A 26,279-nucleotide genomic window follows, 5' to 3' on the forward strand; every position below is an offset into this window, starting at 1 on the left:
TAAGTAAACCTGCAAGATTATAAAAATGAGTCAAACACAAAGATCTGTTTGAGCGCTACTTCACAAAGGGGAACTGTCCAAATAATGAGACAGAAGAAAATAATATAAATACCAAGGAAAAGTGCTGCATTTGAGAAGAAAGACCAGCGGTCCGACTTCCAGGTGATTCTCAAACCTAGTATAGTGCTGGCTGAATACCCTGCTTTTATCTCTCCCCATCCTACGTTTATGAAGTGTGATTTACTGCGATGAGGGTGGCCAAAGCATAATTACACACTTGACGGATAAAATTATGAAATAGTGCTAAAAAAAAAAATTCCAGATTTATTTTGTATTTCACTGGTAACAAGCATCAGTAAAGCCGCGTTAGCTTGTTAACCGCCGCAATCAAACCCCCAGCAAATTATCTAACCGGCATATTATAACACAGAGAAGTAGGCCTATGTTATCAAACATCCCACGTAAACACAGCCCAAAAAAATATGAATATCAAAATGAGTTACAGTACATGGCTTTTTTTTCCCACTTATGTATTTTTTATCTAAGCCAAAAGATGTAAATCTAAAAAAATCTACCAATTTTTTGGTTTCCTGTGGTGGTTTAAAAACAAACGAGAATGTATTTACTTTTCAAACAAATGTTAAACAAATTCCCAAGTCGAGTGGTGCCTCGAGATCCGGGTTCAATTCATTAAAATTGAACAAAATACTTGTATCTAATGTTTTCCATAGAAATGACATGAATATCCGTTCGTGGCATCCAATAATTTCGTTCTTTATGAAAATGTAGCAAACTAAAAATGAAATAGAATTGAAAATTTGGGCATCATGATTTAATGCGTCAATACAATGAATTGTGATGCTCCTGCTGGTGTGCCTGTCTTGGCCACCGGGGGCAGCATAATACACTCATGCTCTAATCCAGGGGTGCCGAACCCATTTTTTCTCGTGGGCCACATTGTTGTTCAGTTTCCCTCAGAGGGCCGTTATGACTATGGAACAAAAATATTTAATCATCTTATCATATTTACATAATTTATGAACTGGTTTTGGAAACAGAAATCAAGGGTAATGTGTTTTTCAACTATTCACATTTAGTGACGCAAAAATGCTTGTAATATCTCAACTTTTTCGTATATGACATATGACAATTTGAAATTTTGGTACAGATTTTTACAACAATCATGGAAATGGAAACTTGAGATTTGCCTTCGCGGGCCAGGTCTGGCCCCCGGGCCTTGCGTTTGACACCTGAGCGCCGGTCGAACACATCGGGCCAAAGTTTGTTCAGAATTACGCCTTAACCACTTTCCACCCTTCCCTGCGGCGCCACGGCGAGGCCAGCGTGGAAGGAGTCCTCAACCAGCTGGTCCTGGAGCACCTGCAGCTCGCTCCCTTGCAGTGGGGTGAGTCTCACGTGTGATACGCTGTGTTTATTTTTATCCGAGAGAAACTTCCCTTGCGTTTCATCCCCATTTATCCAGTCACCTCATTACCTGTCGTTTAGCATGTGAAGCCCCGCAACTGGTCTCAAGCCATGTTTTTATTTGCATATATAATGGCCCGCGGTCTATTTTGGAGAAGTGCAGACAGCAGCTTTGGTAGCGTGCGAACCTCCAGGGACCCAAAAAGCACTTTTTTTTTTTTTTTCCTGGTCGCACCATCTGCGATCATCATCTGAAAACACTTTTGATTCACCAAGGGTGGTTTTCTGTAGGAGATTCACGGGACTTCGTTTTAGCCATTGCTTTGTTGTTTGTTTGATTGTGCTTTTTTTTTTTTTTGTCCTGCAAAGAGGAAACTATCTGCAAAATAAGGCGATAGAGCAAATTAAGCGTGAAAATGTCGACTTTAAGATAAGCAGGAGGGATCGTGTAGAAATCATCTAGATCCTCCTCTGCGTAGAAATACAAATACAAGTGTTGCATTTGTTTCTTTTCCCCAACATCCTTATTTTCATAAAGGTGGGCTCACGCTTTCACTCCCGGCCTTCCGAGTCCAGCTGATTATTTGAGCCAAGTAATTTGCGTCGGGCCATTAGGATGCCTTTATCTGTTGCCCAAAAACTATCATAAGCCCAATTATGGATGTAATTCAAGCTTTTTCCCTTGCACCTAAAAGTGTAAGTTTAATTGGATATTTTGACTTCCTTTTTCCAAGCTTTACACTAGAGAGGGTACAAAATTAGCCCTGCTTGCCAAACATTCCATTTGTATTTGTACTCATTTTAGGGGTTGTTTCTATCTAAGGTCTGTTGATTTTTGGGGTGTGTGTGTGTAGCCTTGTCCAAATTCTGACAGTTATCAGGGACGGAGATGCTGTTCCAAGGCCATAATAATGCGATCTGTCAACTCCACGTTGCGTTATTTCTATTTTCACTTTGTTATTCATCTTGAGAGAGCAAACGGAGGCCGAAGCAGACACTTTTAAAAGCAAAGCCATGGGAAGTTTTTTTTTTTTTTGAACAATTTCTGTACAATTCAGGCCCATCTTTTATTGCAAATTTGTCCCTGCAGGGTGGTAAAGATTTTGTTTTATTTTATTTGACAAAGGCACTGCCAGACTACAAAAAGGACGTGTAAATAAGGTTCGTCGCGTCTCCAGTTTGGGAGCTTGAATCTCTGATATGGATCTTGGCTTGGTTTCTTTCTTAATTCCAATAGATTTCTGCAGTCTTTGTGATTTTCATTTCATTTTAATTTTCCGCCTCGGCAATCAAAGCCCATCTCGTCAGTCCCTCTTTCATTCTGTTGACAAATTTTGGGTGTCCCCCCCCACCCACCAAACCGTACACATCAACCATTGATTCGATTGTGTGAAAAGGGTAGACAGTTTTACAAACTTCCTAAATGCCAGAAGCTTCGTCTCGAAGGCGCTTCACTAATGTTTTTTCTGAAGGTTACTGGCTGACTGCTTTTTATTATCTCCGACAACATTTTTATTGCGCGCGCAGACATCATAAGGGGGGTGCTCCTCGAGAGTGTTCAAAAGGAGGACGTTTGTCGGCAGCCTTGCCGGGTGAACGTGATGAATTCGGATACGGATGTCATTTAAATGCAGTGCTTAATCGATCGTTTCATAAACACCTCAACTTTCAGGAGACATATTGTTTTCCACAGTTTTTGTCAAAATGCCGCAAGGATAAAGAATTACAGCATGCTCTTTGCCCTATTATTCAGCCTTTTTTAATGCCCCCTTCCCCACTCTACTGCTGGGCCAACGCTAAGTGCGGCTTTTTTGTTACCATGACAACGAGCAACAGAGATACAGGATTTTTGATGAATCAAGCATCCATTACTTGCGGAAATGCGAGCCTACAGCAAGAATGGAGGTGGGGGGGGTGTGTGTGGAACAATCATGAAGTGCTTCGATGCAGACTCGCAACATTTTGAACAAGAATGAGGAATTTCAAACTGAATTCTGTCCTAGTCTAGTGTTTCATTATTCCATCAGTCAAATAAATTTAATAAGTGTTGATCAAACAACTGAAAGTATTTCCATACTGTATTTTTCTACATACTGGTCATCCATTGTATAGATTCCTCTTTACTACTTTTCCTGTACTTATGTTTTCTCCTACCTTGCTATACCAAACCTGTAACGCTATGAATCAGTTTGAATTGCCCAACACTTTTTGGGCAATGAATCATCCATGATAAACTGCACTGCAATATTGCTGCAAAGTTCAGTAACTAGAAAATAATTTAAAAAAAAAAAAAAAAACAACGCATTTTCTGTAGTGCTTTTGTTCAAGTGCTCAAAAGGTGCTTTACAGCACAAAAGAGTTGAGTATTAAAAACTTCCAAAGACTGCAACAAATACATCACTGTAAGCAGGACAGCAGCAAAGCTGATAACAACAATTGCGGCAACTACAACACACATTGAAGCAGACAGAACATTTTTTTCTGCCCAGAATTTAAAATGTCTGGTTCACTTTTTTGGGGGTCAAAATACCCCGAAAGAATTCTATTGTACACCGTATTTCTTGCAGTTTCTTTCTTCCTGACGTCAACTCTTTATAATGCCAGACCCGCAAGTCCAGACATTGTTTCCATAACAACTGGGACTGCGACTGAAGAGGGTTGACGCGGTGCTTTATTCGTCTTGCCGGCGAATGCCTTTGTAAAAGTTGGCTGGAACTCACCTTTGAGTTGGTCGTACAGGCTGTTGGAACACACTGGAAAGTGTGCGCAAAACAATAGGTTGGATCTCGCCAGCGACTGTGTGCACAAGTTGACCGCATCCCTCCAGCGAATGTGAGCGCATCATCTGCATTTGGCAAATTTGGGCAGTAAATGCGTGTGCAATGGTGGGCTGGAGCTTGCCAGCAAGTGTATACACAATGAGAGACAAAGATCTTGTCAGTGAATCCGTGGGTGGTGGTGTGCTGGATCTCGCCACTGAGGTTCTGTGCAACAGGAGGCCCGGATCATGGCGCAAATGTACACAAAGCAGCTGCTGGATCTCACCAGAAAATGTATGCGAAATCACAGATTGGATCTCGCATGCAAATGTGTGTTTTTTTTTTTTTTCCTTCTTGTCGCTCGGCAGGTTAGAGATGGTCCTCTCTGTTGGCAAATGTGTGCTTTCATAACTGAAGCCCAATGTGCAGGAAAAAAAAAAGTCTTTTGCCGTAAAGACAAAACAGAATTTTCATTAGGAGAAGGCAGTAATTCATATATGTTTGTGGTGCATGGATAGATCTGCAAACACACATTAAAGCTCCCCCATTCCACAGAATTTCATGAAAAGCCCTCAGTCACACCTTTTGTTCATGATCTTTTTCCATCTCATTCGCCTCCAACTGAACAATTTGCGTGTTGAATAAGGGTGAAATAAAGTGAGATCTTTTCTTTAGGGCAAATGAAAAAGAGTGTAGATTTAAGTTTGAGATGAATTGTAGGTTTCGAAAAATTGCATGACTAAAAGAAATTTTACATGATCCAAGATGTGACGTTATTTGCTTTCCAGTCATGATTCTCATAAAATATATTCCAATACTGTTTTTGAACGTGTGTGCATTTTTAAATTGGCTTTATAATCTGACTGCATCTCAAGACCAAAGACCAAATCTGATCCATTTAACATAACCGTGTAACGTTCCAACCTTCACACATAGTGTAGCGGAGGTCGCCGTGCCAGAACAGGTGGTTTTATTTGCCGTCTGCGGCTCGGCGTTATGTAGATAAGCTTATTGATTATAGAGTTGCTGGTCTGTCAACTTGATTAAAGGCAAAGTGGTGGGCCTCGTGATGAGGTGTCACTATATCAACTTAATGGGGTGTTGCTAAATACACAGTCACCGGGCCAATCGGATCCACACTTCTGGGGTTTGTATATCGCCTCACCAACTGCATAAAGGACTGTAACAAAAAACGAAAAAGAAACACAATAGCCAATCAATTTGCACTTTTAAACAGTAGGGTTTTGCTCTCGCTGTTTTGCTTTGAGAGGACAAATTGCAATCCTGTGTGTAGACTTTGCACCCATCGCACCCCCCCCCCCACCCACTCCTTTCTCAATGGAATACAAATTCATCCATGAATGGAAAGACAAATGTTTAGCCTGTAAGAGAGATGGAAAGAGGAGGGCTGGGGATCTGGCTGTAAAAGGCAAAGAGATAATTTAATAAGACGGCACTTGTGAAGCGGCTCACATGGTTGCAGTTTTATTGTATCCGCCCTCCCTCTCCCCTGCTCGCACAGATGGATGTTTGGCTTTCGAGCGCACGTAGGGGGATCTCACCTCTGGAAAAAGTACGCCTCCAAGCTTTTTTTCAGGTGCCTAATTGCCGTGAGTGATGGAGGTTGAGAAATGGCACTGCACCCCCCCCCCCCAAAAAAAAAAAAAACAAAAAACGAATACACTCCTGTGTTGACGATGATTAAACTTGCAACATGAGAGACAAGATGACAATGAATATATTCATGCCTGGCTGCAAGGAAAGAACGTTTTTGCACCGGTAACTTGTAATTTGTGTGCAAATACATAATCAGATATCTGGAAAGCAACGCTATGGATCCTTTGGGAGAGGCTATCCAGCCTCCTGAACCCCAACTTGTATGTAAAAATTGAATTGCCCTACTTGTCATATCCCAAAAATGGTACAGCTTTAATAGACAAATGTTTTGCCAAGTCTAAAAACAAAATGCCAGGCCAATATCCAGATGTTTGACAACATGAAGTGGTTTGAATTTTATTTTTCTTATTCTGTCACCAAAGACTGATTCTCACTGCAAGGTTGAAGTGACACAATTCTGTTATTCTGCTCTCAAGTGACCCACAATGGCAATCGTGTCATGGAAGCGTAACTAAGAACAAACATGAATAACAAAATTGGATGTCTTTAGATTGGAACCAGACTGTTTCCAGATGTAGATAAAAATTGGACACCGATTGAATATTTGCCAAATGTCCAATGTAAAAGTACAAATAAGTGTGAGCTTGACGTCATTGCAATACCACGATCGGTGCCGTAGACACAAAAATTAATCGATTAACTGATGGTTAACTTCCCATTACCGATAAATTATATGGTCAAATCTCTATCCCTATCCAGAAGACATCAAAACCGAGTATTTTCTCCTGACATGGCGCTTTTCAAGCGGACCTAAATATCCGTGGTCTTGTTTAAATGGTAATGAGGATTTGTGCAACAAGCTCCTCCATGCAAATGTTGGCAGTGCCGACCTAATTGGCACATAGAGACGCCAGGCTAACTGTCGATAAAATATCAGGAGAAAAGGCGGATATTTTATTACTGCCCCGCTTGCTTCTTCACTGTCCAACTACTGGAGCAGAGAATCTTAAATTTGCAATGGCAGCTGCCCATTTAGCTGATTGATGTGCCCGACGAGGACCAATGGCCAAGCAGAGTTGGCTTTAGCTGCGCGTTTTTCACTTCTGCTGTCCAGGCTCCATCAATCAACTCCACAAAACATCTCCTTCTGATGTCGATAGAAAGCCGGAGTGACCGTGAGCACCTTCGTTTATTTCTACAGTAATTTGCCTCTAGATGGCACAAGTTGTCGACAAAGTTCTACTGTTCTCTAAATGAGGCTCCTCAGTTCAGTGAAACAGTTACAAGAAAATGCCACCAGTGGACGCCAAGGCAATGCACCAGGTCCACGATGGACTGTACTTCCAGTCTTGCCAGTGATCAGCAAATTAGTTAACTTCCTGCTCCGTTCAGTCCAGGAGAAAAATGAATAGACAGAAAATGGAGTGTGCAAATGTGCAAACTTTAATGTGAAGGACACTTTTAATTTTAAGTAAACCGTGGGCACGTCAAATGAGCATCACTGTGTGCCACTTTCCAGTCCTCATAAAAGCAAAATTTGCTTCCGCTGTTTTCCTAAAGGCTCCGATCCCTCACATTCCTGTCTGTTCATTTTCCCACTGTTGTGAATCAAGCAGGAAGTTAACCAAAAATGTATTTTTGGTCGCTGATCTGGTGCCAGTCCGTTACTCTTACTGCTTGGGCCTGATCACAAATAATAACAAAAGCAGTGAATGGGTGACTTCTTCATTGAGTTAAAGTAGAGAAAGATCCAGAAAGATTTCAGGAATAGGAAAGTTTGCAAATATAAAACCACAAAAATGTAGGTGTTCACTGTAGTAGAAGAAATAGAAGAACATTTTCTCATCTGGTCACTACATTGAGGTTCTAAACTCTCGTCAATTTTATTATGGTGAATGAGAGAAACACTATTTTGTGGAAGCTTCAGGTCGCATCCAAATCTGCGTTTGCGAGGAATAGAATCAAATTCATAGAATATAATCCATGGCTTGGCCAAAGATGAGCATTGCCACTCAACTATTTGCGATCATAAATTTTGAACAAGTTTAAAATTCACAATTGTTGGACTGGTTTGGGGAGGAAAAATCCCAATGGCTCAGAAACACATTTTTAGAGACGTCAAATCTTGCATTTGCTGATTTATCAGAAAAGTGGTAAAATGCTCAAATGAGGTTTTGGATCTGTACTGTATCTGTCTACTCCATTTTTTTTTAAAGTATCAAAAGCTGCCTTTTATAGGTGTGTGATTGTCAAAGTTAGGACATTTCACAGACTTGTTGTGTCCGTTTATGAACATTTATCATAGCTACAGAACAATACAAGCTGTCAGCGCTGCAGTTTTGGTGGAGGAGTACAAATTTATCAAACCTTCTCCCACCTGCCACTGACAGTCCACCTTCGAAGACCTCATTCATTTAGATAGTCGGGATTAGGCTTTTGCTGAATTTGACACTGTTGTGTTCTAAGCGCTTTTTTTGTTGAAAGAAAATCTTTGCGATGCAACAAAAGAATCCCCGGAGGCTGCCGCGTTCTCCTACTTGGAAGACAGATTACCTGTCATCTCTCAAAGCAACAAAATCAAGTCTCTCTCGTGTCGTCGCCCGAAAGTCCCTGCGCTCTCAGCCTCTCCGCCGCGTTAAAAGTGCCGCTAAAGAGAGGGAGTAATGCGATATGCCTCTCTCACCTGTGTAAGGAAAAAAATAAACACTACTGTGTTATTACTCGCAGGCAGCGAGCGTCATCAATCCTCATCAGGAGAAAACACAAACACATAATCGCTTAGGTGTCTTGTTGAGTGTTTGCGTTATAGGTTAATGCTGTGAAATGAAAGAAAGGCTTGTTTTAAGTGCCATACCTCTGCTATGAATATCATCCATCCATCCATCGATCTGTCCATTTTCTGTCCTGCTTATGCTCACGATAGTGCGGGCATGCTGTGCTGACGAGCACTTCTTGAAATGCCCCAAAATGACAACGGAATCTTCCAGAGGCATCCTGTAATCGGTTCTTTGCTAACTTTAAATGGAAAAGGGACATAGTTAATTTCAATTCACCATTATTGGTATTTGTGTATCGTGCTTTAGGTAATACCTTATAGAAATTACTGCAGGCATTTTGGTTAACGTTTGTATTTCACAAAGAATGAACAATAGTGCATCATCCGGTGATCGTACCAAATCCCATCTTTTGCACCACATTGCAGCTTTTTTATATGGTAACATTTTTGTTTTAATTAAATACAATTGTTTGACGTGTCGCCACATGCGGAACTGCAGGCTCAAGTTTTTACGTCCCACCCACGTACGATACTCCGTGAACTATGCTAGTTTCGGAGTATTGGATATCAAACGAAGTTGTCACTTCTTCGAGGGCGCTCGGCCACCCGCAGTGCCCGGCAGTCTGTTTGACAACGGCGCGTCGTGACACCCAACCTCAGAGACGAGTCCCATTTGCTGTGCTCATCTGTCACCATTGATCATCATTAATGACGCTCCGGTGCCAACTGAGTCATTCTTCGTGTGTCTTATTTCATTATTTTCAGAATTCCTTTTATTTTGTGTTTATTGCTACGTAATTAGCCATAATGAATTCAAGAAGCAGAAGTACAAAAAAAAAAAAAATCTGTTTCTTTATCTCAGCGTCCACTGTGTACAATCTTCAAAGTCGGTGTTGATTTGGTTGTAAAATAAATTCTTTAATTACCCCGTCCAGATACGGTTGGTAGTGTGGAGGTTCGCATAACTTTCACACACCTTGCGTGGGATCGAGTTACATTTAATGCTCTGCGGCTAATCCACCTGTGATTGTGATTGTCCACCTTTCACCTGAATTCACCCGCCGTCACCCCGAACGGGATAAGTCCGAGAGAAAATGGACAGATTACTCTCGCCAAACATTGATTTCCCAGAAGTGTCTTCTTGTCTTTCATACGCATTCTATGCAGTGTTCTCAGCCCGAATGTTTATTTAGCACTTTACCGCATTTGTGCTGAACTACTTTTTAGCCTCGAGGATCATCTCACTTTCACAAATTCAAAAGCTTCTTTGTAGTGTATAATAAGAGCATTCACTCATGCAACTACTAATTAATGTTCATCAGTGGATGTAATTACCATGTGAATCATTGTATGTCACATACTGTACTGACACGTCGGACCCGGTATGTTCTATTTCTGGTTGTATGATTATCATCGCCCGGAAGATTTGTTGATGTACTGTGGTGGTTTGAATTAGTTTTCTTCGGCTTTTGCGTCACGTTCTTCCAGAATATTCTCTCATATTTTTGGGTCTAGGGACATCCTTACAATGGAGGGATCACTACCACGTGTAGCTCTAAATCTTCTTTTCCTTTCGGCTCGTCCCGCTGGGAGTCACCACAGCGTGTCATCTTTTTCCGTCGAATCCTATCTCGTGCATCTTCCTCTCTAACACCTACGTTGGTCATGTCCTCCCTCACAACATCCATCAACCTTTTCTTTGGTCTTCCTCTCGCTCTTTTGCCTGGCAGCTCAATCCTCAGCACCGTTCTACCAATATACTCACTCTCTGGCCTCTGGACATGTCCAAACCATCGAAGTCTGCTCTCTCTAACCTTGTCTCCAAAACATCCAACTGTCCCTCTAACGAGCTCATTGCTAATCCTATCCAACCTTTTCACTCCAAGGGAGAACCTCAGCATCTTCATTTCTGCTACCTCCAGTTCTGCTTCCTGTTCTTTCTTAAGTGACACCGTCTCTAATCCTGCTACACCGAACTTGCGAATGAAGTACCACAATTCCTCTCTTGGTACACTGTCATGGGCTTTCTCTACGTCTACAAAGATACAATGTAGCTCCTTCTGACCTTCTCTGTACTTTTCCAAGGGCATCCTCAAGGCAAATAGTGCATCTGTGGTACTCTTTCTAGGCATGAAACCGTACTGTTGCTCGCAGGTACTTACTTCTGTCCTGAGTCTGGCCTCCACTACTCTTTCCCATAACTTCATTGTGTGGCTTATCATCTTTATTCCTCTACAGTTTCCACAGCTCTGAACTTCGCCTTTGTTCTTTTAAAATGGGGACTAGCACACTTTTCCTCCATTCTCCTGGCATCTTTTCTCCCGCTACTATTCTGTTGAATAAGTTGGTCAAAAACTCCACAGCCACCTCTCCAAATTGCTTACATACCTCCACTGATATGTCATCGGGGCGAACTGTCTTTCCATTTTTCATTCTGTTCAGTGCCTTTCTCACTCCCCCTTTACTAATCATTGCCACTTCCTGGTCATTCACGCTTGCCTCGTCTACTCTACCTTCTCTCCCATTTTCTTCATTCACCATGTGTAGCTCTAAATACCGTAGGAACTATAATCCTCACTATTATGCACATATATTAAAAAAATGAAACATTTCACTTAGTTTGCGTAGTGCCGCTCTGTGAGTTTCATTTTTTGAAATGAGCTACCTAACAAAGGTTTTGATTTCTAAAGGTTCTAATTTCATAAGATGCACCTGTTGAGATGATGAACTTTTTAAAATGATGCAACGTCATTTATTGCAACGTATTTCGCGGACCCCCCAAGCGACAGGTCCCAGACCCAAGTTTACAAACTGCTGCTCTCGAAGACATAGCAGGTCATTTCATAACCGGTTTAATATCTGGTAGGCCAGCTTGGGGTCCTCAGAAAAGACCAGCGCGCCGACACTACACTGTCAGCCCTCGTGCACGTAATATTCACCACTCAGACCGCTGACAGCTACCTGCCGCTGTCGCATATAGTGGACACGGCCTCAAGCGAGACGCCTGCTGAGACAGGGTGAGCACAACCTCGCTTGCCGGCATACCAAGAAATGGTGTCTCTCTCCGCATAGGGAGGGAGACGAGGGGTTGCTTTACCGGGTGACAGCATATCATGGAGAGGTGTGGGTTTCAGGGCTACGGAACATTTTCCCCGCCTCCCCTGGTGTTCTGGTAAAGTGCAGGAGAATGTATTTTTGGTAACACTTGATGAGAATATATTGTCACTTTTTTTTTTTCCCTCTCTCTCCCCAGACTTTTATTTGCATTTGCTGGCTGCCTCCCGCTTTCGCAGGGCGCCCACGCGCGGGTAGTAACAGAGTCCTGTATCACACATTTAAAACTGGCAGTATTGCCGCGAATGGTGATACTGGTATTTAACAGGTTCAGAGAGGTGGCGCTTGCAAATGTTGCGTGGAATCAGAAGGGAGGGAGGAGGGGGGGGGGGTCACGTGCCATCCAACACATTTAACCGCGCAGAGTGATTAACATGACACGATCAGTTGATTGGCTGCTATTATTAGATTTTCATCTAAATGTCATTCAAGGGAAGCATTCTTTGCTTTCGGCACCGATTGGGCAGCACCGTGGGTCAGCCAGTAAAGCGTTGGCTTCACTGTTCTGACGACCCGGGTTCGATCCCAGACCCACCTGATCAGAGTTTGCATGTTCTCCCCGTGCCTGCGCGGGTTTTCTCCATGCACTCCGGTTTCCTCCCACATCCCAAAAACATGCAACATTAATTGGACACACTGAATTGCCCCTAGGTATGATTGTGAGTGCGGCTGTTTGTCTCTATGTGCCCTGCGATTGGCTGGCAAACAGTTCAGGGCGTGCCCTGCCTCCTGCCAGTTGACAGCTGGGATAGGCTCTAGCACTCCCCGCGACTCTTGTGAGGATAAGCGCCTAAGAAAACTGATGGATTTATTTGATTGGCTAAAAGTTTGTGAGGTTCCATATGATTTGATCATAAGTCTTTAATAGGGTGACTTTAAATGATGAATTTATTGAGTAATTGTTCGTTACATTGGTCCGCACTACAGCTTCTTCTTGTATAATTCTGAAATCTTGATGAATTGTGAAAATTATTAATAACGTTTCAGTTTTGCCTTTATACCATTTCAAGCTATTTACTGTGTTTTACTTGATTAACTTTAATTTAAAAAGAAAAAGGGAAGAATTCAGGTGTGCCTGCAGTAGAAAAATACAGATGAAAATTGTTTAAACCAACAAAACAAAAAAAAAAAAAACGGTTACGTCAAACAAGTCGCCCTCTACATGACCTCTTATGCTGGGGATTGGCGACCTCTATCTATAATATCCAGTGAGCCGCGTAACACTAGCGGGAGATGCATTGAGAGAATATTGCACACTCCATGATGTCTACTGTAGCCGCCTGGCGCTTCGCATCTGAATGAGGCGGCTTGGCAATCCTCTGCGGGTCGCCCGTCCTTGCGAATAGAAGAAATGCGATGCACAAACTGGTTCCAACTCTGAAGGCAAAAGCACTGATGACGAGCCTTAATTAGAACGGCGTCTTTAAATGTAGGTGCGATAATTTGTCTGTGCAGGTCTGAGTGAATCGATAGCCGGGGGGGGCTCATATATACACTGTTGTATGCTCTCAACACACACGGGACATTCCGTCCCTCTTCCAGCTCACAGTTGAGGCGCAGTTGAATGCAATGACGGCTTATTTTGAGAGCCTTGTGCAGATGGTGTCGGGAGAAGCTCTTTCGTTGTGACTATCAGGACCTTCTACTGTAAATCAGATGGTTGACTTCAATCCTGTGGATTAGGTATTAGATTGAGCGTTTTAATGATTACAGGCTGAGACAGTGTTTCCCAACCAGTGTGCCTGGAGAAATTGTCGGATGTGCAGTGGGAATTATTCGATTTTACTTTAATGCTCTGTAAATGTTGCATAAAACAAATAATGTATTTTATCTATCTATGCCAGTGTTGTAACGTGACGGGCAGAACAAGTAAATATTTTTCCATTAGATGGCAACAGGCACATTATTTGACGTGTATATCCACTTTGTGATATTTTTGTTGGGTGCGTTGCCATGAGAAACGCAACAAGTGCTAATTTTTGTGAATTACTGCAGATTTTTTTTCACAGGGTAATATCCCCATCTATGACCTTTTGCGATGGTCTAACACACACGCACACGCACACATTTCTTCGCGGCTGATTCACTTTATGTCCTCCTCCTATCAAACTGGGCTGGCCTTTTGTTCTCCCCCTTTGTCCACTCTTGTCATTGGACAAAACACCTGGTATTTCAAAACAATCACGCTTTGGTGAGTAATTATGAGCCGTTTTCAATGCGGTATTGTCTGCAAACACAATATACCCCTTGTGGTCCATGAAGGCGACAGCGGCAAACCGCTACCAGTGGTCAAATGCGGCAATGTCCTAAATGGGTTAAACCAAGTGCGGCCTTGTTCCCAATGAGCAGTCCGGTTCAGTTTGTGTCTACTTTACAATGTTTCCACTGTAATGTATCACATAATAGGCAAGATTTACCATTCAGTTTTCAAAACCTTTCCGGGATACCTTCCGCAACCACATTGGAATCATAAAAAAAATGCAATAAATAGACACAAAACATGCAGGGAGGGAAAAAAAAAGTGCTTTTCCACTCCCATGTTTTAAACTCATTTAAACTTGCTAAAACATATTTTTGAAATGTATTCTCTAATAGTGTTTGTAGTAATACAGTATGAATTTACATCATTAGCATAAAGTTTTGAAGTATTATTTCTCTCGCTTGCTGTGCGCTGGCTGTAAAATGTACATTTGACACTGTTGTTTCCTGTAAAACTGACACATAAAATGAGAATATTACACAGTGTATTTAAACACACAAATATTTAGCCAAACCATGGACAGTATCAACAAAAGTCTGATAGATTAATGTGAATTTATAATCCAAATTGGCTATCTGACATTAATGTAGAGATTAGCGTAGTGAAAAATATGCTACTTTAATATATGCGGACCAATATCACTTACAACTAAAAGAAAAAAAAAAGACTAACAAAGTCTAATTCATAATATGGCTGTGTTCACCGTATTTATCCTTATACAAGTCATATTATTAAAGGTTAAACTGAAATATTGTTTGACATGTTATTAAATCTGGCCTAATGGGTTGCCTCTGGAGTCTGCTTCAGTTTTGACTGCCTAAAATGAGAATCTACGAGTGGCGGTCAGTGTGCTGTGCGCACCGTTGTCGCAGTCTCACGTGTGAGGATGGGCGTCGAGCTTGCCGGCTGCGAGCACCATCCAGTTAACTGATTGGCCCCTCCCAAGCGGGGGGCCAGTGTTGAGCCGTATACGGTCGCAAAGGTTAAGCGGTGAGTCAGAAGCGGCGATGACAGGTAGCGGAACGAGCCCCGGCCGAGCCAGCGCGGAAGCGTTGCGTGCCGCACGCGAGCGCCTGCAGCTCGATTGCCAAATCAAATCTCTTCCCTCTGTTGCTTGGCACGACGGCGCTAGGTTCCATAATGTCTTAATGAGGTACTCGCGGGTTACAGACGCTGTAAAATGTCACTTTTCAGGACCTGACAATGGCTTTTCTTTCCCTGCAGACTCCCTCAAACAAAACAAAGAAACACTTTCAAGACAGTTTAATTACAGCAATACGACCACAATCTGTGACAAAAAGTAAAGCGATTGGTAGATTCCAGGTTTTACGTGGTAGATTGAGCCTAGCGGTGATGGGCAAAAAATATTTAGAATTGCCTGTGGTCAATAATTTTAACAATTAAAACAATTTTACTGTTTACTTCTGTAGAAAAATATGCTTGTCATTAGGGGTGGCGATCTCACCACTACACGATTCATTTAAGCTAAAGATTATTTACGAGTCTTCATACATTCGTCGTTGCAAATTCTTTGCTTTTCTTATCCTGACAAATTTCAATGACTAAAATTACAGCCATTTATTTCCATTCTTGAATCAAAACAGCCCCGAGGAGGAGACGTAAATGAATGAAGTACAATTCATCGTACATGCAGTCAGATCATCTAATTGGCGCTTATTCATTCATTATTGTCAAAAAAAGATCAACACCGTTAGTAATTAAGCTTCTGGGAGATGAATGGATCGTCTAATCACACACATCAATTGAGAAAGCATAAACAAAGAGAAGACACACTCGCGTGTCATGTGTCCATGTTCACGTTGCAGAAAGCCTGATGCCGCGTGATGTGACATCATCTTTCGTCAAACCGGATGAATGTCGTCATATTTTCTAGTTTAGCCGGTTTTAGGTGAACCGTCTAGCAGGAGAAGCTGCTGAACCTCTGGTTGTAAACCAACACGTGACCGACTGTTTTATCAGATATCGTTTTTTTTTATTTGACCCGCTATATTAAAGTGAGAGTTATTCACTCGGATGCTTGGGCAGATGCTTGTACGCGTATTATTTTCGGCTCATAATACCATCGATTGGGCGATTTAAACATTTTTCACACTTTGACTTGTGTCGTTCCACCTTCTTTGCATTTAAAAAAAAAAAAAATCAATTGTTGAACTGTATTAATCGATCGAGAATCGTTTTCATCTGCATCCTGATGCATCTAAGAATCGATTATTACTCTCACCCCTACTTGTCTCTGACATATCCATTTGAGTTTGACTAGCGATAAAGAAGATAAGACGCAGCAAAAGCAGTGCAGAGATATTGATTTTCCACACGCATGGATGTGCTGAGCCCTCATTGTTTTTGTTTGTTTTGTTTTTTTTTTTGTCTCTGCGTGTTGAATTGTCAAACACTCATACACGTCGTTTCTTCGCCATTCAGTCTTTATTTCCCGGTAAATGTCTTATATTCCCCAAAGAGTTCTTCTAACAATGGACTACTCGAGGCCTCGTATAGGTAGGCATCGTTGTTTTGCCTTTTCAAAAAAAAAAGCAATTCCCCAGAAAGTGTAGATATGAAATTGTAATTCTGCTGAGGACAAATGGTATGCGGCGCTGCTCTGAATTATAAATGAAAGCAGAAGGACCCCAGCGCTGCTGTCTTGCTACTCGTGATTCAAACACTTTGTCGTGCGCACGAAGCGGTCGCACGACATAACACAGCCAATCTGTTACCACGCCTTATTCTTGCATTTTAAAAGAAGCTGCGCCATCCATTTTCGCCAAAGTTTAGTTGTTGTTGACTGGCAATTTTAATTAAAGGGGGGCAATATGATCCAAAAATACAAAATGCATAAATCAAAAAATGTCATTATTTTTCTGGAACAACGTCCCTCAAGGCCAGGCCTTTGCAACCCCTTGGTTAATTTATTTGCATTATTATTGTGTGGTGTGTTTATTATTTTTTTTCCTCATCAGAAGAAAAGTCATTACATTCCAACTGTATTGCTTCATGATGAACAGCTCTGAGACTTGGAAGAGATGTGGGCAAAAAAATTGAAGTGACACGTCAAATTAAAAAAAAAAAGGACATGTTAAGCAAAACAAGTAAACAACGAGCATATTTTTCCTTGATTTGCGATGTTTAATTTTAGTTATAGCAGTGTTAGGCCAGGTCATATAAGTCTTTCCTGTGTGTAAAGTTGACATCTGTCATAGTGTTTAGTGCATGCGGGGAGGACATCTAATTAGCAGAATGCAAGAAGGTCGATGTAAACGCACCCTATGAACATACTCGAGTAATTTTCATTTTCTGTACAGAGGGACTCTATACACTGTAGTTATAATGATCCCATTTAGGGGGAAAGCATTGTGAAAGGGGCTTCGTGCTTGCAGTAGCCCTTAGCAAAGCTACGTACCGCGCATAAGATTCATCTTCTGTCACAACACAACATGAGTGAGCATTGTAGGCGCTCATACAATACTTCCGCGTTCCTTAGTCACGACCGCCGATGGCCGACATTCCTTGACCACCGTGCGGCAACAGTTGTAACGTCGTGACGAAAAAGCCTCCGACTCATGCAACCCCCCCCCACACACACACACACTCTAGCACCAAAATTACACATTAGAGCAGCAAATGTGGGTAGCTTTTTCCGTTTGAGAGACGGAGCCAACGAGGATGGAGAGAATCAGTAAAATGTGAGCAAAAATAAATAAAATAACATCAGGTCATTTATCCAAGGCGCTGCAGGTTTTTGTAGGATTTTCAGTTAAAGGCATGCGGCAATTTATGTTTGTCAGCTCCACAGTTCTGACCCTTGGCCCTCATCTGTAACGAGATTTTCTGTCAAGCGTTTATTACTGTACATCGTTGTCTTGTGACAGTGCGCCATTTGCATGCACGAGAGCTCCCCCTTCTTTATATAGACGGCCAATGAAAGACATTTTAATGTCACTCTGACCCGCGTGACTGTTTACTGAATGACCTCGACCCATCTGCCAGTCTGAGTTAGTTTCCACTCCATGATGGCGCACTCTCGTCCTTATGGCACTTCACGGAGAAAAGGCCTCAAAATCGTGACGCACCATAATAAAATTGGGCTCATTCTCTAATGATAAATACATTTATGCATTAGTTGTTAACAAGTTGTAACAAAAGGATTTGTACTATACTATTTACCTAATTGGAGATTGAATTCCGGCTACTAACCTCCCAGACAAGGTGCATCATCTTTGTAGCAAACCCAGTATTTCATCACCGTTTTGCCATCATTTAAAAACCCTGTGTAATAATTTAAAAATATTTTAAAACAGCAAAGGACATTTAAAAAAGTGGGGAAAAAATTAAAATATAAACGCAAAAACAAAATATCCAATACATAAATGATTAAAAATTGTTTAAAATTTAAAAATATTTTTTTCATTTATTTATTTCAGTATTTCCTCTATCACTTTCATTTTTAGTGCAAAATCTTGAAAAAAATTCTCTCTCGATATATCGCGATATACTGTGTGTATGTGTGCTTGCGTGTGTGGGTAGCTCTGGATGTGAGAACAATATTAGCTGTGTGTAAGATTTATACAGGCACTCCTCGCTGCATCCTAACCTGTCACGACGGCACATTACTTAAATCACCTGCTGGTTGTTGCTCACCCACGTCGTTATTCTCTTATCCGTCTGTTTAATGCAACCCTAAAACTTTAATGGCCGTTTTATATTTAGCCGCCGCCATATTCAACCAATTTGCATAGTTTAGTTGCAACAGCTGCGGAATCCCCTGAGCTCCTTCCGTGGCCGAGCCCGAAGCATACGCCACGTTAAGATTTTTTTCCATGTATTTTTTTCATTTATTTTTTGCTGAAGCATTACCACAATTGCATTGACATGATCATATATTGACGTAATAATTACAAAAATTTCACAAACACAAAAAAATACATACGCGACCAAAACAACAAAGTAGGAGTATGAAATTAATCATTTATGCGTATATACATTGATTATTTAGAAATACATCTTGTTGATTTTTTTTTTTTTTTAAACATGTTTGCGAGCGTTTTCAGATGCCGATGTATGTAACACTGGCGTTACATATTGAACAGCTGAGAACAGGTCCTAAAAAAAAATACGTTACGATAAATCCATGAATAGAGAACTGCGAATAGTTGTTGGTTCACAATATTTTGCATTTTACTTGCACTCCAGATTGTACCACCTGCATGTCCCACTGTACCACTAGTAAACACACTGTACAGTCTTTGCCTAGCATTCGTAAATATGCAGTGCTCATTAATACTTTCTACTGCGTAGAAATGAAATACTCTCAATAGATTTGCCTTTATACAGGTGGACTCGCTTACAAGCCACCCTCTTAGTTTTACAAGTATCCTTTCGCTACTAAGGTCCTGGTGACTGTGTTATTTGTGCAGCAAAAAAAAAAAATATGCTTGGAAGTAACCTTGCGCTGCATTTTGAACATCACGCGGAATTATTCACCCCATTTTCGAGTGCTCGGGAAAACAAATGAATAATGCAACAGCACTCAGTGGCTACGCTAGGTCGTAATGAGATTTTTGGGTCGTATGTGCTTACAGAGTCGTCTTGCATTAGAGGAGTGTCTTGTTAAGAAAAACACAGAAGGTGAAATGGGGTTTAGGCTTAGTTTTAGGTCCGAATGTAGTGAGGGTGGCTAAATTTCATGTTGTTGCTAGCAAGAAATTGTACATTGATGCTCTGAAGCGAACGGTGAAACAAGCATCATGTTATTATGGGGGAGCGGCACGTTGGATTGAACTGGAAAGCGTTGGCCTCACAGTTTTGAGGTCCCGGGTTCTATCCCGGCCCCGCCTGTGTTGAGTTTGCATGTTCTCCCCATGCCTGCGTGGGTTTTCTCCGGGCAAAATGCAACATTAATTGGATGCTCTAAATTGCCCCGAGGTGTGATTGTGAGTGTGGCTGTTTGTCTTCATGTGCCCTGCGATTGGCTGGCAACCAATTCAGGGTCTATTCCGCCTACTGCCCGTTGACTGTTGGGATAGGCTGCAGCACTCCCCCGACCATCGTGAGGATAAGCGGCTAAGAAGACGGACGGACGGACGGATGGATGGATGTTATTATGGGTGCATAAAAGTTTTCCACTCTGTCCCACAGCTGTAACTTCTGATAGTTGAGAAGTATTAAATGGAAACTTTTTGAAATTGTGTCCAATTAGTATCTTGTCAGTGGAAGTCTGTGAAATGTAAAAATCGAAAGTTTCTTAAATCAGGTTGATTGCATCCCATTTGAACGTACAGAACAACAATAATTCTGTTTGTTTCAAATAATAGTCAAACTTTTTCGTTTTCAAGATCAGGTTTGCTGTGGAATAATTACTTATTTACAAACACAATTGACACCTGTTGCCATAGCTGTCTTGAATGTGTTGGGTTCCTGCAATGTAAACGAAAGATATTTTGTCTAGCAACCGGATGATGTACAGACTCAGCAGAAAGAGGTTGAAGACTTCATTCAGAAAAGAGGATTCCACTATAAAGAAATCTCTATTTTTGAGTGCATGAGACTGATGAACTCTTGTTTTTTCATGGAGAGGTCACAGGATGTCAGTTTGTGAAATCTTCACAGAACGCGCTCCCGTGATTTATCATAGGTGGCCTGATTAATGCCACGTGACTCACTTTTGTTTTGACAAAGAATATCACTGAAATGTGAAACTGCAGATGGAGCGCACACCTGCTAAAGTGTGAAGACAACAGATGGAAAGATGTGCTGCAACTAGGCAAACTAAGAGCCTTTTTCTTTTTTGATCTTCCTACTGTGGCAGTACAATTGGAAATGCAATCATAATAGTGCATGAGTAAATTTGGATAATTGGAATAGCAGAAAGTCCAATAGGGAGCAGCCTAATATGGCTGTATATTCATAAACAAAGAATATATAATAATATATATATTGCTGTCAGTCACTGTTGTGCTTGATATATTTCTTGGATTTTTCGATGAAAACAACCTCGGTTCTAAAACTTGACCTAAGGTAGGGATTTTTTTTTCTTCTGGTAGGTTTGGTTCTTACATTGTCACAAAACTCAATATTCTATGGGTCTTTCCAAAATCAGTCAAAATGCTCTTAAAACTGCTGACAATGTGGGGAATTATGCTCTGAAAACAGCTGGCGGCGAAAGAGTTCATATGGGCAATTGCAAAAATTTTTGGGGGGAGGGTGTCAATTTCTTATTTTTGGGATGGGGGGTATATTCACAGCATGAGTAGCGGGGGTTTATTATTTTAATCATTCACCAAGAAGAAAAATCATTCCATTAGAAGTACGTTTTTATAGACCCATCTCTCGTGAAGTGTGCATTCTAAACTGCACTCATCTTGTCGTAATTGCGTCTCTAATGGTCGCTACATGTCACGCGTCCCTAACTTTGAGGTCAGCTGGTTTTAGTGCAGTTGAGGAAATTATCGAGACGGTTATCCGCAAGCAGCCTGCGAGTGACTGCCGTCCATTCCCCGGCGGTGCCCCGCGTCTCGCCCAGTGGCGGCTTGTGATACGTGTCCAGCGCAGCCACCACCCCAATGAGGACAAAAACTTTGCGACGGCCAGTGGAGCAACATTTCAGGCGTTTTGGGAAAAGATCCGTCCCCTGGGTGAAGTTTCTAAAACGTTTGTTTACAAAACTGACTGTTTGGACTGATAATTGGTGGCTCCTCCACGCTACACCGTCTGTCTAATTAGGATGCCACTTGTTTTATTACTAAATCGGTTATAACTGGTGTGTCATTAAAACGACATTTGTTGACTTGCTGCGGTTGTGTGATGACAGTTCCAAAAAGCAGGTCACTTTTGTTTTGGCTAGCTGTCGCCCTCAAAATGCCCGCTCGCGTTGGTGTTGTTTTCCCAGTTGGTAGGCATATCATCTGATTTCTACCAGAGCCAGTCGTCGTGAGGCATGAACGTGTTTACATTATAAACGTGCGGACACCGCCCAGTGCAAATGCATTCTCGTGTCGTCGCCATCACGCTGTTTGCTGTTTGGAGGGATTCCAGTGTGCAATTACTTGGTCGTTGTTTTGGGAAACGGCTTTTAGCGCAGACCTTTGGCCCAATTGTTTACATGCACTAGTTCTACTTGCAGGTATTCAAAATGTATCTTTTGCTAAGAGACACAAATTATGTTACCGAAATATGTATAATGTAGCTCCGGGTGTCGCACACGGGAGGAATTCTTTCAAAAGCGCCACTGCAGGGAATGCGACACCTAATGAACAAAAGAGGACAGGAGGCATCAACATAACGTTACAGCCGCGAGGGTGCTCATGATGATGGCCGTCACAGCCTGTAACCAGAGGCAAGCACTTCTTCGACGCAACACTTTATTTAGAAGGAAAAGAACGTGTCGACGGCCGCATCTCGGCGCCTTGACTTTTCTCTCACTTCATGAATGTTCATTTATTCAGCGGACTACTCCTAATCTCATTTTTGTCTGGCTCGTTCATCATGCAGGGGGGGGGGGGGGGGTTTGCCTCCCTCAGCGCGTCTCGTCCTGGCTCCAGATATTAGTCATCAGAAAGGCTGAGGAAAGGAACTCGCACATCTGCAACAGAGTCAATCAGTTCATGTGACGTCCAAGTATTTATCATATTGCCGCCTTGAATGGGCTTTTGGCTGAATGACTCACCAACAGTAAATTTTGCTGTGACATTTTTCTTTCTAAAATCTATGTTTGAAGGTTTCTGACGCGAAAGCCGAAAAGTGTTATTTAGACCAGAACGTTTCCTAGCAGACTGCCTTTTTCACAGCATTGTTAGATGCTGACATGTGATTTGACTGAATGGGAAAAAAAAAGACTGAAAAATAGCATCTTTCCTCTTGAGCACCGCCATCGTGTTGACTTGAAAACGGCCCCATGAACCGCCTCATATTCAACAAGGATTTTCATTGATCAGGAGGAACACATTCGACCAATCAACAGATGTGTACCCAATCTTCCACCTCGCTTACAAATCTCGGACCAGAAAATTAACGTGTGTGGATTCTGGCACGGGAGAAAATATATTTTTTTAATCAATGCAATTTAAAAAGACAGAATTCCCCCATTAAACGGGAAAATCACGTCTGTAGATGGTGCATTTCCAATCACTGCAAAACCACACCAACTTTATTTAAAGCTTGTGGAATATATATATATATATATATATATAGTATCTATTTTTTTTCCAGAAACCAATAAGATCCACTAGCATTTTGCTGCAGCTTCTGTTGTCTGAGGAAGCCTTTACCAAAGTGAGAATACCATAAATCAAAGATGTCAAACACAGGCCCGTGAGCAAAATTTGGACTCCGACATCATGTCAAATGTTTATTAGAGCTGGCCAATCAGTGTGGACCGGCGAGCGCCCCTTCGCTTTCTTTTGCAATGGTTCGCAACTATGCTACAAGCCTCCTCAGAAAATAAAACCAATATGTTCAACCACGGGAAAAATGAAATGACGAGCAGAAAATCTTAATTTAACATCATCAGCAAGTGATAGTAGGGTGAGTTACAATTTTTTGAACATATATTTTATTCCTTACAGAATTAAAAAAATTAGAAAATAATTACGAATCCTGTTGATTCAGTCACCTGTCGCATTAACACATGTTAAGTACAGATTTCCCCTTTTCTAAAACAATTCTACTGCTTGAGCTTGGTATGAATGCTGAAACCTGAGCCATGCTGCACTCTTTTATAATTATAAAAGTATAATAATTTAGAATGAATATAAGTAATGGAATATTTTTATTTTCGTGCGATGAGACCCCCCCCCCCTCCCAAGTAAAGCCCCTGTAATACATTACATAAACCTTTGACCATTCAAGGTTAACCTTCTGCTCTGTTGCTCTTCTAAATTCCCAGGGGAAATATATTTTACCGAGTTCTCCATTGTATATTCACCATTTAGTTGAACAGCTATGTCCGTGTGAGTATTTTACATCTTTACGGCTCTTCTTACGACCCAACAACGCTATCAGAGCAGCTCGTGCGAAGCAACACATTTAAATAACAGCCTGGCAGCAAATCGATGCCTTTAAGCCTCCATAGCTGAGTCAGCCAATAACTTCTTATTGGTTCATCACTACAAGCGATACGTCCGAGGTAAAGAGAGTTTGCCTTTTTTTGTGTTTGGTTTAACAGAAAACGACCAGGAACCTTGCCAGGATGGCTATAATAAGTCCACACACCCCCATTCGAATGCAAGGCTTTGATGATTAAAAACAAACATTAGACCAAGGTAAATCATTATTACTCTTTCCCCCGCCAGCTTGACTTATACTTTGCACAACACAATTGAAAAATAAACAAGTAAGATAATGTCATTGCACAAGTGTGCACACCCTCTTGAGGTCTGTTTAGAATCTGCCAATTACATTGAAAAAAAATTTAATTGGTGGATTTTAAACAGCCACATCCAGCGTCTGCACAATTCTGCAGTCACGTTATTTCAGTTGTTTTCATCCCCCCCCCCACCCCAAAAAAAAACAACAATAAAAATACAGACACACATACACAGTCTCAGTAATTGTAATGGAACGATAGCCGATTAGCTGTTGCTGAGCACAATTAGAGCATCTGGTTGTATTCTGGAAGCACTTTTTTTTTAATAACTTTTTTTTTTTAATACACACCAACAAATTTCACACCAAATCAACAGTTTGTCGGTAAATTAAAACCAGCTTTGGATTTAACTTCAATTAATGTGTGTGGATTGAGCCAGGTTAATGATTATTTCAATACTTACTGTTGCACTTGTTTTTTTGGGGGGTCTTGTGCTGTGAGTTTCTTGTCATGTAAAATAATTTCTTTGGCTCCATTAAGGTTGGAAAACTCTTCTGAGTGCCAGTCAAGCTACACTGTCACAACAATGTTGTCGTGTTTTCAACATGATTAAATTTTTACCATCACGCTGCTCATAGGCAGTCAAAAAGCACCGCTTTCTATATTTATACAAAAATATTTTCACTTCCTTTTAGACCTGCAGCTGTCACACATGTCCACCTGCCTTGATTTTTTATAATGTTGCACAAGCAGCAGGCACCATAGAGACTAGAAAAGCCACATCGTGTCCTGTCCTGGTCTCACGCTGAGTCAGAGCATGGTACGGAATCACATGAAAGGGCAAAAACGGTTAAATAAATAAATACATAATGATAATAAAACAAAAGCCTTTCACTACTGCTTCATGATTATTTGACAGAACACACTCACGGGCAGATGGCTATTTATACAGAACGAGACTCGGTCTCACTGATTGTTTGACTTTTTCTACTCTCAGCCGACCTCGTTTTTTTTTCCTCCCACTACGCGCAACATTAAGAGCACCGACTGTAAAATAGCCACGTTTGATGATATATTACCTCCGTTAGTCCACAAGAGGCTGACAAATGAGACGAAGCATGTTATTCTGTAGAATATGACGACAGTTTGACTAATATTGGACTGCTGGAATAGTGTCTAATTAGCCTTGGACAGTCTTTTCTTGAAAAGATAATGTGGTCTCTCGGTTTAGAATGACTGACAGAAAGGCATAAAAGTGGACGTCTTTAGAAATTATAAAAAAAGTAAAAAAATCATGAACTTTGCAACGTTTTTTTGAAGGTAGTTTGTAAACTTCCAAGGGAATTGGGAACGCGGTTTCTCACAAAGATAATTTAGGCTCCCTAAGTAAGAAGGCTTTTGTGCTTAAACCTGACATCTGTCTTTTCCTACAAAGATACTGCAGGCTATTTCCCATAACAATATTCAGGAGAGGGCAGTTTTAGTCTCCGCTGAGCGTTAAGATGCTGCATACCCTCGTGCCCCCACCAGCTTAAACAAGCTTTGCTTTGCTTTACTCATGTAGCTGTGAGTATTTGTTTTTACAGGCACAGAAAAGGCTCTTAAAATGAAGCCCACTTGCCCTTTCGCTCTCTCCCCGCCGTCGGAGCACGCTGGCCGTGTAAGCAGGCGTAAATCCACTGATGAGGGAGCCACGCCGGCTAAAAACACTTGCCAGGGATCTAGTCTGTCGGTATTACCTTGTCGAATTACAATTGCAAATGTGTCGGGGGTGTAGAAGGCCCCACAAAGGAGGGAACTAGTTGGGAATTTTTGTCAGAAGAATTACGGAAAAACTGCAGATCCAATTTCTGTGAACTTTCGGAGAGGGAATGCACACACGCCAAAGAGGAATCCCCAAAAAATGCTTGATGATAATGCAAAGACAGGAATTTGCTTGTCTATTTTCGCCAGTGGTAGAGTCCATTCTGTAAACTAACCTCTAAGAAACGGATGCACTCTGCGATTTTT

At 41.5% G+C, this 26,279-nt stretch overlaps 1 protein-coding gene across 3 annotated transcripts in view; it reads left to right on the forward strand.

Moving 5' to 3' along the window:
* trappc9 (trafficking protein particle complex subunit 9) overlaps window positions 1-26,279 on the forward strand; it is a 107,963-nt gene that overhangs the window by 72,419 nt on the left and 9,265 nt on the right. For all 3 annotated transcript variants that reach the window (XM_061815205.1, XM_061815194.1, XM_061815213.1), the window contains one exon: window positions 1,314-1,405. In XM_061815205.1, the coding sequence (XP_061671189.1) occupies window positions 1,314-1,405 (92 nt within the window). The remainder of the gene's footprint in view (window positions 1-1,313; window positions 1,406-26,279) is intronic.

The sequence above is a fragment of the Syngnathoides biaculeatus genome, chromosome 1 (genome assembly GCF_019802595.1).
Source record: "Syngnathoides biaculeatus isolate LvHL_M chromosome 1, ASM1980259v1, whole genome shotgun sequence".
NCBI classification, from domain to species: domain Eukaryota; kingdom Metazoa; phylum Chordata; class Actinopteri; order Syngnathiformes; family Syngnathidae; genus Syngnathoides; species Syngnathoides biaculeatus.